At 45.7% G+C, this 16,839-nt stretch overlaps 3 protein-coding genes across 4 annotated transcripts in view; 2 read left to right on the top strand and 1 right to left on the bottom strand.

Moving 5' to 3' along the window:
* SRGAP3 (SLIT-ROBO Rho GTPase activating protein 3) overlaps nt 1-6,132 on the bottom strand; it is a 173,692-nt gene extending 167,560 nt beyond the window's left edge. The window contains exon 1 of the mRNA XM_075053399.1: nt 5,983-6,132. The gene's annotated coding sequence lies outside the window, so the exon portion shown is untranslated. The remainder of the gene's footprint in view (nt 1-5,982) is intronic.
* Nucleotides 6,133-6,290: 158 nt separating this feature from the next.
* On the top strand, nt 6,291-12,708 carry THUMPD3 (THUMP domain 3 tRNA guanosine methyltransferase). Its single transcript, XM_075053026.1, has 9 exons — nt 6,291-6,632; nt 7,127-7,204; nt 7,717-8,259; nt 9,446-9,576; nt 10,003-10,072; nt 10,459-10,574; nt 10,761-10,871; nt 11,111-11,234; nt 11,497-12,708. Exons 1-9 carry the CDS (start codon nt 6,396-6,398, stop codon nt 11,626-11,628), a joined length of 1,542 nt encoding a protein of 513 aa, XP_074909127.1. The 5' UTR covers nt 6,291-6,395; the 3' UTR covers nt 11,629-12,708.
* A 1,820-nt stretch (nt 12,709-14,528) lies between these two features.
* VHL (von Hippel-Lindau tumor suppressor) lies at nt 14,529-16,747 on the top strand. 2 transcript variants are annotated; one of them, XM_075053028.1, is made up of 3 exons: nt 14,529-14,781; nt 15,135-15,245; nt 15,660-16,747. In XM_075053028.1, exons 1-3 carry the CDS (start codon nt 14,538-14,540, stop codon nt 15,842-15,844), a joined length of 540 nt encoding a protein of 179 aa, XP_074909129.1. In that variant the 5' UTR covers nt 14,529-14,537; the 3' UTR covers nt 15,845-16,747. The 2 variants fall into 2 exon arrangements, with proteins under 2 accessions (XP_074909129.1, XP_074909128.1); XM_075053027.1 differs by having other exon boundaries at nt 14,529-15,245.
* Nucleotides 16,748-16,839: the final 92 nt, after the last annotated feature.

Genomic DNA, 16,839 nt, shown 5'->3' with positions numbered 1-16,839 from the left:
CAAGGACAGAGAGACAGCTGGAAAATGTTATATATTTGTGACTTGCCAGAAACAAAAAAGGTCTCATGCAGCACCAAGTTGGAGGAAAAAACCCATGCAAAAGAGACTTGTACTGAATCCAGGTAAGATCTACACAGCTTCCGCTATAGCACTGACTACAGGCAACAGCATGGTGCTAGTGCTAGCAGTGCTGATTAGCATGCTGCTTCTACAGGATACAAAAAAGTCATTTGCAGTTATCTGGTAATTCCCAGAAAGACAAGAGTGCTGACTGTTTTGGAGTCCTGATCCTACCTGCTGAAGTCAGTACTTCTAATCTGTTTACATTTTCCTTCCTCACTGCCTAATTGGCATTGTTACTGTGGTTCCTTCTCAGCCATTCTGCCAAAGAATCATTTCTGGGGTGGTTGAAATGCTTCTTCCCATTCAAGGACATTTCAGGTAATCAAATCCAATTTGGATTAATTGTGATGTTTTTCAGTCCCAAGTAAAAGTTGAGGTGGTCTGGAGCAAAATCCAGACACTGAAAAAGATCAGCTGTCTCACTTTAAAGCTTTTCTTTGATGCGGATTTCTTAGGATGATATATCATGGATATTAGATCTTCCTATCCTCCAGCTTTTCCATGATGGCCTTGAATATTTATGGATCCCAGCATTCCATAATGCTTTCTTTAAAAACTGGGCTGCTCCAAGCAGTCCCACTTGTGTTTTTCTCATGAAGACCAGGCTCCTCCTTAGGTATGCCTTAGGAAGGACAGGCTTTGCAGCTGTATGTTGAGGGGCTGATTTGGAAGAAAACATATCTCCTTGCTCAAAGAACTTTAACCCTTGCAAAACCAAATGCCGGATGGGATTTATACAACACATCCCTGTTACTGCAAGACAAAGCGTACTGGTTCACACCAAATTAATTCCACAGCTCTGAAATTAACTCAATATAAGCAGTTACTCCAGGCAAGGCAGGTGCAGACATAACTTTGCGCTTCATTATTGGAAATTCAATGCCATCTCTAAATTTGTTTATGCCCTACCCAATTAATTAAATCGATCCAAGAAGTTAATTTCAGTTACTCTGGTCCAAATTAAGCAACATCTTTGAACACCTTTCACTGCTTTCATGAAACTGTTCGTGGTGTAAAGTTCTATGTGCGCATTGAGTTTCTTGCTAGATGAGGCTCCATCAGCAGAGTTTTCATTTAACAAACCTTACAGAGGACAAACCTTGGTTTTTCTGGGCGGAGGTGTACATGACCCAGTACTGAATGGCTTGATCTGTCTCATGTTTTAAGCACATCTTTTACGTTTTGTAGTATTAGCTTCTCTTTCTTGTATCGCCTTATCACTCATCTGACTTTCCAGAGCACATAGCCCTGCAACCACCCATGCTGCCCATACAGAAATTGCTAATTGTGGTTTATTTGTTCATGTGCGAAATCTACTGGGGACAGGAAAGGCAGGATGGTCGCCTTGTTAACAAAATACCTCCAGTAGAAGGGTTTGTGATACAATTTCTCACTTGAAGTTCTTAACTGTTTGTCTTGGCTTATCACCTGCTAGCCTCAGTTCACACCTCTTCTGACTAAGGCACAGGGCTCACCAGTGCTACAATAAACACTGACTAATTCTCCCCCATCCAGTAACCACTATATTGCCAATTCACTCCTCTTCTGATCTCTGGGTTTCAAAAGAACATTACTTTATACTTCAGCTGGAGATTGCCAAACACTATACTATATTATCTTTCTCTCCCACAGATGGAAATAGTAAAACTTGAGAAAATTAAGTAAATCCATGAAGAACGCTTCTGCCTCCCAGCCCACTGCTTTACCAGCCTCATGTGTCAGGAATAAAAGCCACAAGGCCTCAATACCCCAGACCATCGCTCTGTCGGCTGCACTGCCCAGCACTCCTATTCTCAAGACCTGTCTCTTGCCCTGGCATGCTAGAAGGCTGGCACTGCAGTTTCAAGCTGCTCCAAGGATAAACTGAACCATGCCAGCCCCTCACCACCTTGCTCTTGCAAGCTGTCTGACTGACAGCGGATTGCAAACACACAGTCATTTCGATCCATCACACTCCATGTTAAAAACTACTCCGGCCGCATGTTTTTTGCTGAAATCTGACTTGCCTCGGTGCATCTTGTCCCAACACAGTGCATCCTTCTCACATTGTCCTAGAGCCAACCAAGGATTCATGTGCTTGATTTTTACTTTTGAAATTCAGGACTGTTCACAAAGAATTCCAGAGGCTTTCTGGAGAAAACTCTGATCCCTGCAATGTCGGGGAATGGTGGTACAAAAGCAGTCTGAAAGTGGCAAGTGAACTTTGGAGAAAGGAAGGTACTTGGTTGAGTTGTTTGAGGTTCTTGGGTTTTTTTGTTTGTTTGCTTGCTTTGCTATCTATAGTCAAACAACGCTTTTGGAAAATCATACATTTCTGAAAGATTTGTCACCCAAGTTGCCTTTTTCAGAGATGAAAGAATCCATGCAGGTGTCTAACAGGTCACCTTCAAAAAACCCTAAACACCCAAAAAGCCAGAAACCCAGAATTTTCTCGTGTGGAAAGCTAGTAACAAAAATTAAAAGAAATCCTCAATTCATCATATAGAGATCCAAGCCATGCTTTTTTAAAACAAATTTGCAAATTATGCTTAAGTGACTCTTCCAAAGTGACACAGCAAGTCAGTGGCAAACTAACCATATAGCTGCTGTGCACAGTCATATGCCTATTCTGAGGTACACAATGATGTAAAATCCAGATTGTTCTTTTTTTAATATTCATCCTATAGTCCTCATTATAGGATAAGTTATTGGTCTTAGTAAGTTATTGTAAATGTTCTTCAGTTATGTGCCAGTATTATGAGACAAATAATTTATTCCAGGATAATATTAGGACACTTTCTTTAGTTGGACAATTGCTATTTCCATCATTCTGTGGATTAACCGTGAAGAACAAGAGTGAAAAAAACCACAGTATCCTCTGGGATACATCCTGCTATTTGAAGCGTGCCTTCCAAATGGACAGACCCAATTCACCTGGCGTAAAAAACTTTCCAGACAAATGGACAGCAATGTTCTTCTTCAGGTATGTACTAAACCAGCCACAAAATCGATGCTGCCAGCTCATCAGGAACTACTATTGTCTCTAAATAAGTCTAACAGATCTACTCAACCAGTACCTTCTTGCTTTAACTGAACATTTCTTCTTCTGGGAGCCAACTGCATTTCTTGGCTTTGGGAATGGTGTTCATAATGGACATGAAAATACAACTCTGGTTTTGTCTTGAAGACAGCTTGCCATTTTTTCTCTCCTACCAAGACACAGGTCCAATATTGTCTATAGGGAAAAAATATATTGGCAGTTTAGATAAATGAGAATATGTATGCTATTACCAGTCTGACAACGCGCACTGACTCCCACGGAATAGCACGGCAAGAGTTCCTTTTTCCACCTACATTGGTGACACTACATCCCAGCTTACATAATTATGCAGCACCAACTACCAACACATCTATGGTCTGCTTCTACAAAAAGAGACAGAAATGAGGTAATACACAGTTGAAAACCAGGGTTTTTAAATCTCATAGTCACTCAAGAAGGCTTTGAAATATACAGGAGCTTTCTGTAACCAAGGATTGATCAAAGAATGAGAATTAAAATACTTAGATTCCACGGAAACTGTTCTGACTTTTGTCAGGGTCACCTCTCTTCTGCCCCATAAAGTCCGGACCAGATGCCGTCACTGCAGCGCATCACCATGTTCCCACTGAAAGCAACTGCAAAATTCTCACAAGGATTCAAAAAATACAGCTATTTCAGTGGCAGCCAAGGACACTCAGACACTCACACAGCTGAGTCTGCACCTTTCAGATTGCATGGGAGGACTATCCTCTAATTCACTGCATGGGACCCTTCTCAAGATAAGATCTTAACAAAAACAGTAATGCAGTTACATTTATTACACTGTCAGTGTGCCTCCCACATAGGAGGGTTTGTCCTGAATCCTTAGGCGAAAATTTCTCTTTACATCCACTGTCACACATGGTGCCCTGCTGTGCTGGTCTAAATGGGTTTGCGTCTGTCATTCATAAAGGTAACATCTACACCTATTGAAACTGAAAGATGCTTTGGCTCTATGCTTACAGAGCACATCAGGAGTTTTTAGGAGGAAAGCTGCAAGCGAAGCATGGTATTATACTAAGAAACAGCCTTGCATGGGTATTAGACAAACAGATGTCTTCAGCTACTGTAGGACCTGGCCACTGGCAGGAAATAATTCTGCGAGTGGTGCTTGGACAGATTTCAAGAGCTGAAGCATAGCAGGCTGATTACCGGTTCTCACCTTTCAATCTGAGACCAACCGGGAGAGGTCAGAGCTGCTGCTGACAGGCCAGACATATGGAATTAATTTAAGGGTCTGGCAAACACCTTCACCAAAATATGCTGAAAATTCTGCTATTGAAAGTAGCTCAGCAAGCCGAGTTCATTATTCCACTTGAATCACAAAGCTCTCCCTTGCTATAGGTATTGTTGCAGCATAGAGCTAAGCAAAATCTGTAAAATTGATGTGAGCAGCAAGACACACACCCGGGACCTGGCCACTTGGGTTCCCTGCTTCTGCAGGGAGATCACTGCCTGAAGCCGCACTAGCCAGGTCAGGGCTGTGCACAGCGTGCCCACGCTGCTCTGCTGGCACGGAGCCTGTGAGCAGGATGCTCTGTATTGCGCTAGCCAGCAAACCACACTAACTTTATCTACAACTTAGAAAATGCTGCAGTAAAGCTGTAGTGTCACAGGCTGCTTCAGCAGTTGCCAGGGGCATAACACATGAGGATACAAGTTTGTGCAGCCACCATCACACCCCTTATCGCAGCACTGTCACTGTACTGAAAAGACCTGGCAGGGTGCCAGCTACTGCAGAAGTGCAAACATGCCCTAGTGGCTCTCTCTGCTTCAGCTTACTTTTAAGTTCTCATCAAAGAAGCCATTTCACAGAAACTTTCTCCAGTATGTTTATGACCCAAATTCCATGGTTTTAATTCTGTATTTTCAGACTTGAATCACAAGTTAGAAATAAACCGATGGAATAAAACCCACACCTTCCCTCTCCAAGACACACTCTCACACACACATACTTCTCACGTGAAAGCAAAGCGACGCTTCAGAAGGCTTAACGGCAAGAGCAGTGCTTCAGACGTCCTGCCTGTTAGTAAAATATCACAGTGGAATCAGAACGTATGTAGGAAAACAGAAACAAACAGTGCTCTCGCCAGCACGCGCTGCAACTGCCGGAAGAATAAGCTGCAGGGACAAGTTGTGTTTACATTTATAAATCCAACGCTGGAAACAGGTAAAGACTATGGGATTTGAAGAAGAGAGGAGGTGGGAAGTGTGCCTCTCCAGCTTCACGCAGTTCACACTTTGTCATACTGATGCAGTCATGGCCACGGAAGGTATTTAGGGAGGCCTGTCTCTCTCTCTTTCTCTGCCTTCTGAAAAAAAACATTCAGCAGCTAGTTTTTTATTTAAAAATCAGCTCTAGTGCTGGAAACATGCCAAAGACAATAGCCGGAAGACCAAGGAAGTTCAGTACTTTTAATAACGACGGAAAAAAAAAAAGGAAACGACCACCCATGGTTTGCCACCCAAAGGCAGGTGGATTCTCGCGGCAGTCACGCTCACGCATCGTGTAAGTGCACAGCCGGCAGAGCACGTCGACCGCTCAGCCAGAGACCCAGGCAGCGGGACCGGGGCCGTGCTCAGCACCGCACCGGGGCCATGCTCAGCACCGCACCGGGGCCGTGGCCTAGCAGCGGCCTTGGGACCTGCGACTGCCACCAACAGCCTCCGTTCTGTCAACGCTCCACACGGAACACCTAACTGACCGGGGCTGGGTAGGCGATTCGCACGGACCCTTCCTCCTTTCCCTGCATTTTGTGTTTACAGCTGCCTATTTACTCCCCCTCGGCGCAAAACTCCACCTCGCCGTTTTCTCACAGCCGGGCGTCAAACCCAGATCTGCTCTCCCGGCGGGAAGGTTTCCCGGGCGACAGGCAGCTTCCGTAAGGAGCCGGGGCACAAACGAGCTCCTCCGCACCGCCGCCCTTCGCTCCGAAGGCGGCGCTCTGGGCCGCTCCGCCGGCGGGGCCGGGCCGGGCCGGGGCCGGGGCCGGGGCCGGGCCGAGCCCCCCCGCTCCGCTCCCCCGGTGGGGGACCCCGCCGTCGGGCAGCAGGGGGCGCTGCCGCCAGCGCGCAGGCGCGGGCGCCGCTCCCGGCCCGGAAGCGGAAGGGGCGGGCGGCGGCGGCGGGGCGCGCTGTTGCTTGTGCCGGCGGCCGGAGGCTCCGGTGCTGCGCGGTGAGGCCTGGCCCGGCGGTCACCGTCCGCCGGCGCGGCATGGCGGAAGCGGAGGCGGCCGGCGGGGCGGGGGAGGCCCCGGCCCCGGCCCCGGCCCCGGCCCCGGCCCCGGCTGAGGGGGGCGCGGAGCTCACGGCCGTTATCGGCGCCACCGTGCCCACCGGCTTCGAGCTGACGGCGGCCGAGGAGGTGCAGGAGAAGCTGGGCTCGGCCTCCAGGATCAGCAGGGACCGGGGGAAGATCTACTTCGAGGTCCCGGCCCGGGGCCTGCCGCAGGTCCGCGCGGGCGGGCGGCCCGCTCCGCTCCCCTCCCCGCTCCCCTCCCCGCCGACCCCGGCCCGCTCCCCGCCGGCCCGGGGCCGCGGCCGGTGGCCTTGCTGCCCTGGCTGTGACTAGACTAGCGGTGGTTTTAACGCAAAGAACAGGATCTTAGCCCACCGTGAGCGAAATAGTTTCGTTTTAAAGGCGTTCGTTATGAAAAACACTTGGAAACCCTGCCTCGGCTGTCCTGCCTTCAAGAGCTATATCCAGGCTTATTGTGGTTTTGCAAGGGTAGATGAAGTCAGAGGTGGGGAGCTTAAGTCCGCACAAGGAAGTCTTCCTTCTGGCTTTGCACGTAAAGTGATAATCCCCATATAAACAAAAAAAGTGGAAAAGCACAGTCTTCTAAATCTGGATGTAAGATTACAACATTCTAATTACAATGAACACGGAGTCCCCTGGACATATGTGGTTAGTAACATGCCGCTGTGGTTTCTTATTTCTTCTAGGTCCATCGCCTAAGGTCAGTGGATAATTTATTTGTTGTTGTTCAGGAGCTGAAAGACTATCAATTTAAAGAAAATAAGGTGAGTTACTCATCGTTTTTCAGTCAGTTCTGGGGTTTGGAGTGGTTTTTTTAATTCACGACGAGTTTCAGAAAGTACTCTGTTTCATGAACAAGTTGTCTTTTTTATTTTATTTGTGATATTATCCCAGTTCCTCTGTGCTGGCTTGTAAAATGGAAGTGCAGTCGTGTTGTCTAACATAATTTCTTCAGTTAAATATGCTGTGTAGGCAAAATCTAGGATCAGAGCCGATGCCATGCTTGTGGGTCACACTTAGACTGAAGTATCACTTCAGTCACTTATTTTAGCATTAGCTCTTTATTTGGTGAGACAAATGATGAAATACTATGGGTCCTGTGACTTTTAAGTGCAGTTCTGTTTAGTTATGGCAAAAATCTCACAAAAAGCTGTAAGCTTCGCTTAAATGTGTAGTGGGTTACATGTTTAGGAAACTAATTTGAGAGACTTAAAAAAAGGATAGTTTTTAAAGAGATGGAATGACTTCAAAGCACAACTTTTTTTGTCTTTTAAAGGAAGATGCTCTAAAGGATTTGGAAGATTTGGTTAAAAAACTGCCTTGGACCGATCCATTGAAAGTTTGGGAGCTGAACAACAGCTTAAAAAAGAAAAAGACAAAACGCAAAAAACATAATCTGCAGAGTACTGCAAGCAAAGAGAAGTTGAATGAGGATGGACAAGGGGAAGGGACAGATCAAAAAGACGCTAGTAAACAGGAGAGCTGTGCCCAAAACGCTGCAGGTGTAGAACCTGCTAGCGGCCAGGATACAGAAAAGACACAAGGAGCGGCATCCCGAAATGGGGAAGACGAGGAGGAGGAGGAGGATAATGAACAAGCAGATGCTAAAGACGAATTGCAGACGGGTTCTGGGAGTGAGACCAAGGCTGGTGACAGTAAGACAAGCGAAGGAGAGGCAAAGGTGTTGAAGTTCCGTGTTACGTGCAATAGAGCAGGAGACAAGCACAGTTTCACGTCAAACGAGGCTGCGAGAGACTTCGGTGGAGCTGTGCAGGAGCACTTCCAGTGGAAAGCTGACATGACTAACTTTGATGTAGAGGTATAGTGTTGTGCCTTGGAAGTACATTTCTATGTACTGCATTTCTATTGTAAAAATTCTTAGTTCTTAATTCTGGTGGTTAGAGATCTCCAAAATGCCTTCAAAAGATGACTCTGGAACTAAAAACTGGTAATGCTGAAATCACAGCCTCCTCAGAAGCATTCCTTTCACTGACACATTATGTGTGTCCTCAGATCTCACCACTTGCTACTGCTTTGGCTATCCATAATAATAATCTCTTTTGTGGCCCAGTGTGGGCACCTCTCCTCTTCCTCGGGTCCCTCTTTTGCTCTGCAAACACTGTTGTCTTCTCCTCAGGTTAACTGATTAACACCACTACACCCAATGCAGCTGAGCTGGTGCTCAAAAGTTTTCTGCTCTCCCTCAACCACAGCAAAAGCACTGGTACCGAGTGTTACCTCCTCCTATAGCATTTGGTCTCATTCATATTTAAGTATAATGTAGGCACCTTCTGCTTTACCTTTACCCTCATTAAATCTTTCCTTAATCCATTGTTTTATATCGGTGTAAGAAGTTAACAGAAGATATTCCCTCTAGAAGCTGTAGTTTTATGGGTGAAGGGGACAAAAAGGGTTAACATTAACTGTCCAGTGTTTATTTCTTATCAGAGGGAAAGCAGAGATTTGGAAAGGACGACCAACAGATGTGGTCCATCAATGGCGCGGGACCACCATTTCTGAGGGGCAGAAAAACTGACTTTTTCTTGCAAATCTATTAAGGGCTGGCCCACTGTCCTGTAACAATATTTTCACCTTCCAAATTAGTATGGTGGAGGGACCAGGAATATGATTTTTATTGCTGCTTTGCAAATGCTTCACTGTGACTTGCAGGACTTACCCGACTTCTCCCCCATACTTATAAAAGAAAACTTTTTTAAAAGTCAGCATAATGGTTACAGCACTTTTTGAAGTCTTGTGTAAAAGATTGTGTGAATGAGAAAATGCTCGTTCTCATTCTGTGTGAATGAGAAAATGTGTGAATGCTCTCCTGAATTTTGTCCATTGTTGCCATTAAAATGGTGCATTGCTTTTCTTCCAAGGATGCTCTTTTACACCTAGTTCCTGTTTTTTTTTAAATTACCATCCAAGATTCTCATAAATACCTACCAGGCATACTATGGAAAACTTCTGTTACTCCTGAAATTTAGTTCAAGTTTTTTCTTTAGGTTCTTCTGAATATTCACAATAATGAAGTAGTTGTGGGTATTGCATTAACTGAAGAGAGTCTTCACAGAAGAAATATTACACATTTTGGACCCACAACTCTTCGTTCAACTCTCGCTTATGGCATGCTTAGGTCAGTGCGATTGCATAGTATTATATTATTCTCAGTTAACAAGTCATTTTGTTTCAGAAATTAGATCCTTCATCCCCCCCACTGCTTCCTCAAAAGCCATTTCTGTTAATTCTTAGAAAAAGAAAAAAAAAAAAGTAAAAAAAAAAAAAAAAGCATAGTTACTGAAACAGTGGATGTTTTCCAGCTAGTAAATGTTTGCTGTGTTAGCCAGTTTTCAAAATACTGTATCACATTCTTGAAAGTATTTCACTGTATTGCTGCTTATAAAATGCTAATTAATGAATGGAAAAAATAATCACATAGAAGTTTTTTTGTTAGAAGGGTAAAATTGGAGTAATTAAAATAGTTCAGTTTTCCTTCCTTACAGAAATTCACGTGTTTGAGACTTTTCTCTTTTGTCACCACATCTTTTTTTCTGTTTCTCAGACTCTGTGATCCACAGCCAACGGATATCATAGTTGATCCCATGTGTGGTACAGGTGCAATACCAATAGAGGTGATTCTTCCTTTATTTTTTAACTTAATAAAACTTGACAGTATCTGCAACTGAATAATATGTGTAAGTTTTCTTGGTTATAACTGAATAGCGAGCTCCAAAAGTATCTCACCAACTTTTAAACAGATACAAACACACTTTTTGTAAATGACCTCATTTTCCTTCCTAAAGCTGTAGCAGGAAGAAACTAAAACCAGAAGTATTTTGAGCTTTTAAGGTGCATAATACCTCTAACAGGTATCTGTTACAGAATTTTAAAATCATTGACATCCAATTCCAGTTGCTTTGTTGTATTCTGTCATATTTGAGTAATTCTTTTATTTGTTTTGTTTTGAATTAAGCACTGTTGATGCTAGTGTTGCTTATTATCAATATTTCCACCCCAGGGAGCTACAGAATGGCCTAGCTGCTACCATATTGCTGGTGATAACAACCCACAAGCTGTAAAGAGAGCAGCAAACAACATCTGTTCTTTACTAAAGAAAAATGAGAATAAGGAAAGGTGAGAAGAGTACCAGTGATTTTCTTTTCCTGCAGTATTGTATGTAAAGAAATCCATTTTGCATTGATGCATTTCACTATCTTATTTGTATTTTCCTGTTCATTCTTTTGCTAACATTATAGACCTCCTCAATTTAAAAATATTCTCAGTAAATCATGTCTGAGATAAGTGTCTTTGCACTTGCAGCAGTACTTCCCTGGGCATACCCTTAGACATCATTCAGTGGGATATTTGCAACCTCCCTTTGCGGACTGGTTCTGTGGACATTATTGTGACAGACATGCCATTTGGAAAGAGGTGAGGTATCGCTGGTAAAGTTACTGCGCTTAACTGCCGCTACTGCATGTGCTTGCCTGTCCAGGGTTAGGGTTCTCTCTGGTTAGCCTAATTAAGAAGTATTGATGTACTCCATATTAAAAATGCAGGACAAAATTAATAGTGAATGTGGTCCTGAATGAGCTAATCTGTGCCTGAAAGACCAACAACTGTTAACTATTTTTCAATGATCACAAAGGGGATCCTAATTTATTTTGCAGGATAGGGTCAAAGAAGAAGAACTGGGATCTCTATCCAGCCTGCCTTATGGAGATGGGCAGGATCTGCACACCAGGGACAGGCAGGGCTGCACTGCTTACGCAGGACAAGAAATGCTTTGCCAAGGTATGTTCTGAGAGAAAATCAAACCTATTTACACTTGAAAATATATCGAGGAAAAAATTGTAAGCTGACTTCATTAGAGAAGATGATCTATTTTTAGAGCAATAATAAGTAACATTTAAATGCAGTTTTAGACCTGAAGAGTCATTTGACGTTGCCATCAGATGAGATTTAGAATAATCAAAAATAATTTCAAAAGCAAATTTACCCTTATTGTCTTGTCTTGAATCCACCACCACTCTTTGGCTGTTTTTTTGGATTGCAGGCCTTGTCACGAATGGGACACATCTGGCGCAAAGGTCAGACCGTATGGGTGAACGTAGGGGGACTTCATGCTGCAGTGTACCTTCTGAAACGCACCTGGGAAAGAGCAGAAGAAAAAAGGTCATTCTGGTAACCTGCATAGAAGAAGACAAGACACACCTCTGGAATTTGTTGAATAGCAGTCTGGTAAAGCAGACACCTGAGAGCATAGGTCTGTCAATTCCTGAGGAAACAAAAAACAAAACAAACCACCTATGTAGAAATTGTAACATGAATATTAAACCAGGGATCAACTTGAGACCTACCAGTTGTACTATGTGTTCTGAAACATTGTTATTTAAATCACCTCTTTCCTCCCTGCCACCCAAACTGAAATTCAGTAGTGGAATTAGCAATGCTTTCCTTTGCCTGAGTCTTCTTTACTGTGTCCATTGTATTTTTCAGTTAAATGTTTATTTCCTCTGCTTATAGTAGAAAACATGTTGAGGCAGCTTTGGAGGTAACAGTTAATTTATTTCCCAAACTGTAGAAATCGTATATGTATCTTAAAATGACTAACAGGACTACTAAGACTGTCATCTTGAAGGGTTTAGAGGTAGTATCTCTTTAATGTAGGATTTTTTGAAATTGAAGTTTTCTAATTTATGCCATTGCCCAAATGTAAACTAAGAATGATAAACCAGTATCTGTTTTTCATGGTCTGATAAGCAAATGCCAATTAGTAAACAGCATGCTGGTGCTACTGTTCTCTTCCTGTTACCTCAACTTAGTGCTAATTGTTAGCAAATATCCATATTTTAATGTACCACTGCCATGGGTGAGCGGGGTAACACGCACAGCCTTAGCAAACTGTCTGTAGTTACTATTTGAGAACAGATATACTTTTAGCAATTATATTAAAAAGTTCATGTTTTCATTGTCTACTGTAGACACATCAAGGTGGCAATATGTTTAAATTTATTAGGTGATTTAACTGCCATAGTTATGCCACAACATTTACAAAAATATATTACCTGTTGAATAACTTAAAGTTGCAAATATTTTTTTCTTCCATGAATATACTGTGATTTCTCAAGCCTCTTACTCTTTGGTCATCAGAGGTTGAAAACACTAGTTACCAGTTTGCCATTTTTATTGAAGTGCATTCATGCTAAGTATGTGTGTTTAGAGGTGAATTAACAAGTATTAAAAGTTTTAGAAATTTTGCATAGGAGATGAGTCTTAATTGTATTCTTTTTCTGGTCTGTGTCCAGCCCTTTATTTACTACAGAGTTGTCTTTCTGTATAAAATAGTGCCAACAGTGTCCACTTAATTTTTTCCCATACTGCATGGTTTATGTGACAGCGTCAACATGATGCAGGCAGTTGTTGCATGAGGTAGTGAACTCTACAGCTTAACCTGCATATATTACATTCTTAAAATGCACTAACACCTTGGTGGTTTGTTACTGTTGGTTTTTTTGTTGTTTTTTTTTAAAGGAAAGCCAAGCACAGTAATGTTTTAAGACCTTACAAGGTGCATTTTGAAGTATTTTTATTTCTTGAGTTAAAGATTAGAATGAGATTAGTAAACTGCCAGCCATCCCTTTTGGCCTGAAACATGACAGGATCATGTTTTGTTTTTTAAGCCACAGCTAACATTAGATTCAAATTGGGTCAATGCAACTTAGCAAACTAGGCTTTAACTAACATCAGGAAATGGGAATTAAGATTATTGACCGCTGCAGAGAACTTATATTTGTCTCAGTAAAATGTATGGCCTCACATAATTGTGTCATACTTCATAGGAAACCATAAGTTTGAAACCATTAAAGAATGTGGGAATGGGAAGATGTACAGTGATATATGTATATCTCTGCTCTCTCACAAATCTGTGCTCCAAGTTGTACAATTTGAAGCAGTTTCTCTTAAAGATTGCAATTCTGTTTTTATGGAAGATTGGTACCAGACACTGAGGAGTAACAGCTTTTTTTCAATTAAGACAATCAGCCTCATTGTTTATGTATGCTGTGTAATCCCACAATGCCGCAGTTTCTTGTTTCTTACAGTATCAGTGACGACCTGAAACACGTGCCCCTTCCATGATGTGACTTCACTGTTTTCCTCTCACAGAAGGAAAGTGGGGGAAGTGACTTCTTTGGAACAAGGGCCAGCCAGGAAGCCTCCCTGACGGTTCTTACACGTTCAGCTGTACTGGAAAAAAACGTTAACAGACAGATGATGGCCTCTCGCTGTCATTCTCTACCGATTTACATACTTATTACCCCTTGCAGGCTGCTAGAGGGAGAGTACAGAAATTACAGAAGGACCCCTCATCTAAGTCTTGTTGCAGAACGAGAAGTATTCTAAAAGCAGTGTTTGAGGTGTTGAGACATACAAGGAAAAGGCACCGTCTCGATACTTGGAGCGCTGTCACCTGCAATGACTGTGGAGAAAAACACGGTAAACTGCCTCGACGCGTGAAGTGCTGTGTTTTGAGGGGTGTCTGCTGTCACATACTTGAAAAAGCAAAACGTCATCCGAGGAGGCTTACCCTTCTTTCCAGAAGGGCTGAAGCCCTTTGCGTGTAGAGGGGACGTAAAGCCGTCAGTGCTCCACGTCAGGTATTTGTTCAAAGGGGTTGGCCCGGAGCCCTGCCGGAGCAGCTCCGGCCCGGGCTGTCCCTGCAGGGTGGCGGGATCCCCGGCGGGGACCGTCCCTGCCGCGGGGCCGCCCGAGCATTTTCCAGCTGCAGCCCGGGGGCTGTGAGCAACATCCCCCCGCTAAACCCAGCACTGGGCGCTCCGGCCCGGCGACCCGTTTTCCAGCCGGAACGCAGACAAGGCTGACCTTTCCCAGCGCTGTGCCCTCAGGGCGGACCGCAAGGCTGGCGGGCCTTCAAACGCCGGGAACCGGGGACGCGCCCCCCGGCGCGCTGGCCCCAAGGGCCGCCCCGGCCCCGCAAGGCCGCGCTCCCGCCGCCCCGCGGACCGCCCCCTCACGGCGCGGCGACGCGCATGCGCCAGGCTACCCTCCCGCCCCCGGCACCGCCCCCCCCGGCGCATGCGCGTCGCCGGGCCGCCGCGGCGGGGAGCGGGTGAGGGGATGTCGCCGCCGAGGCCGGGGCCGGAGGACGGCGGCGGCGGGCCGTGCCTGCGCTCCGTCAACACGCGTGAGCTCTCCGAGGTGGTCTTCAACAACCGCAGCCCCCGCTCCGTCCTCCCGGTCTGGGTGGATTTCGAGGGCAGGCCGCGCTGCTACCCGGTCCTGCAGCCGCGCACCGGGCGGATCATGCACAGCTACCGGGGTGGGTCTGCGGGAGCCGGGCTGCGGCGGGGGGGCGGGCTGCGGCCTGCCTTCTGCCGGCGGGCACCGCTGGGGCGAGCTGGCGGCGGCGGGCCTCCCCCGGGCCTCCCCCGGGCCTCCCCGGCCAGCTGCGAGCGGCTCTGCGGGAAGCAGCAGCCCGCCCTCCGTGACAGGGCGGCTCGGCCGCGGAGGCCAGCGGGCGGCCGCGCTCGGCTTCCCTCGCCGCCCCCCTGCTCGGTGACATCCCCCGAACCGGCGGCCCCCGAACCGCTGGGTTCCTTCCGCTGCCCCGCCAGACCGCCGGGTAACGAGCGCGGTAACGGCTGCGCCGCCGCCGTGTTCTCTCTCTCGCAGGTCACCTCTGGCTGTTCCGGGACGCGGGGACCAACGACGGGCTCCTCGTCAACCAGCAGGAGCTGTTCGTGGCGGCTCCCAACGTGAACACAGCAGACATCACCCTGCCAGGTAAACAGACGGGCCCGCGCGTGCCGTGGGAAGCGGCGGGTTTCGTACTTAATCGCTGTGGACTGCAGCGTGAGGACCTCGAGAGAGATCGAGCGCTCGAGTAATAAAACCTGCCTCAAAACCGGGAAGAGATGGTGAGGGTTTCTAGATAGAGCGGTGCGGTTGTGTTGAATAGAGCTGTTGCCAGTCCTCTCGTTTTCAAGATGTCTCTGATGGGTTTTGTACGGTGCCTCCAGACGGGGAACGGCAAGTCCTTTTCCTCTCTTTCTAGCGAGTCTAGCGCGTTTTGAGTAACGCCGCCGTGCGTTATGTTCTGTATTTGCTTCCTTGGAGAAGTGCTCTCTGCGTTGGAGGCAGCAGCTAACGAGAGCCCTTGTGACGAGGTCGTATGTGTGTGTTTGTTTTTAACCTCAGTGTTCACCCTGAAAGAGAGATGTCTCCAGGTTGTTCGCAGTCTGGTCAAACCGATGGACTACAGGAAACTGGACATTGTTCGATCATTATATGAAGAGCTGGAAGATCATCCTGATATTAGGAAGGATCTTCAGCGGCTTTCTCTGGAGAGAAGTGAAACGTTGAGGAACGGAATTCTGGAATAACATGACGACTCACTCCAGACTCTTCAAGTAGCAAACCACTGAGTTTAAGCGGGCAGGGATAGTCACCACGAAACATGCCAAGAACTAACATCTGTATTTTAAGTTCTGAAACATAAACTCAGTTAAATTGTGGAAAACTTGCTGCGATGGTAAGTCAGACCCAAAACACTAAAGAGCACACAGAAGTATGTCAGGTTCCCAATGGTTCAGTTCTGTTCTTCGTTACATGTATTGCAAACTGATGACTGTAGAGGCCTCGCACGGGTGAAGCTCAGAGAAGTTTTATTTGGAACACTGCATATGGACCAGGTCATCTCTGGTCTTCAAGAGGTCAGGTCATCTCTTTGGAGAATATGCATACAGATCAACGTTCTCTGTATTAGAAAGTAAATTACACCAAGGATTAGTTTAATCCAGACTCTAATGATTGTAAGTGGCAGATCAACACCAGTTTAGCTTAAGTAATTTGTTTCCGATGGAATTTCACTCTCTCACACTTAGCCTAGATTTGCCTGTGAATCACAAAGCGTGGGGGGTGTTTGTGTACACAAGGGTTTCCATCACCACCTTCTGAGGACCTGACCTGAAATGTTACATTGGTGGACAGATGACATGCGTAAGTGCTTGGGGTTTTTTCAGCCTCTTGCCTTTGCATTTATAAACCCATGTCATATCAACTCTGAGGCTGACACATTTTTACGCAGATCATACCCTGAATGCCTTATTTGTCCTTTGTGATTGGATTCTTGCCTAGCTGATCTCAAGGTGATCCAACCCAGTCAGCCATATAGACTTGATCCTAGCTTGGGGACACCTTTCTCCTCCGCAGCTGCTTCCCCAGCTGCCTGTACAGGCATATTGGGTAGCATTCCTAGAAGGTAGATGCTCCAAGTTCTACCTTTTCCCATCGCAATGCAATAGTTCAGGCCTTTTTGGGGAGCATGGACCGCTCAAGCTGCTTGTGTCTCCTAAGGAGCAGACAGGAGACCATATCA

The sequence above is a fragment of the Buteo buteo genome, chromosome 21, assembly GCF_964188355.1.
Source record: "Buteo buteo chromosome 21, bButBut1.hap1.1, whole genome shotgun sequence".
NCBI lineage: Eukaryota > Metazoa > Chordata > Aves > Accipitriformes > Accipitridae > Buteo > Buteo buteo.
This window is presented reverse-complemented; position numbering and strand designations above follow the sequence as displayed.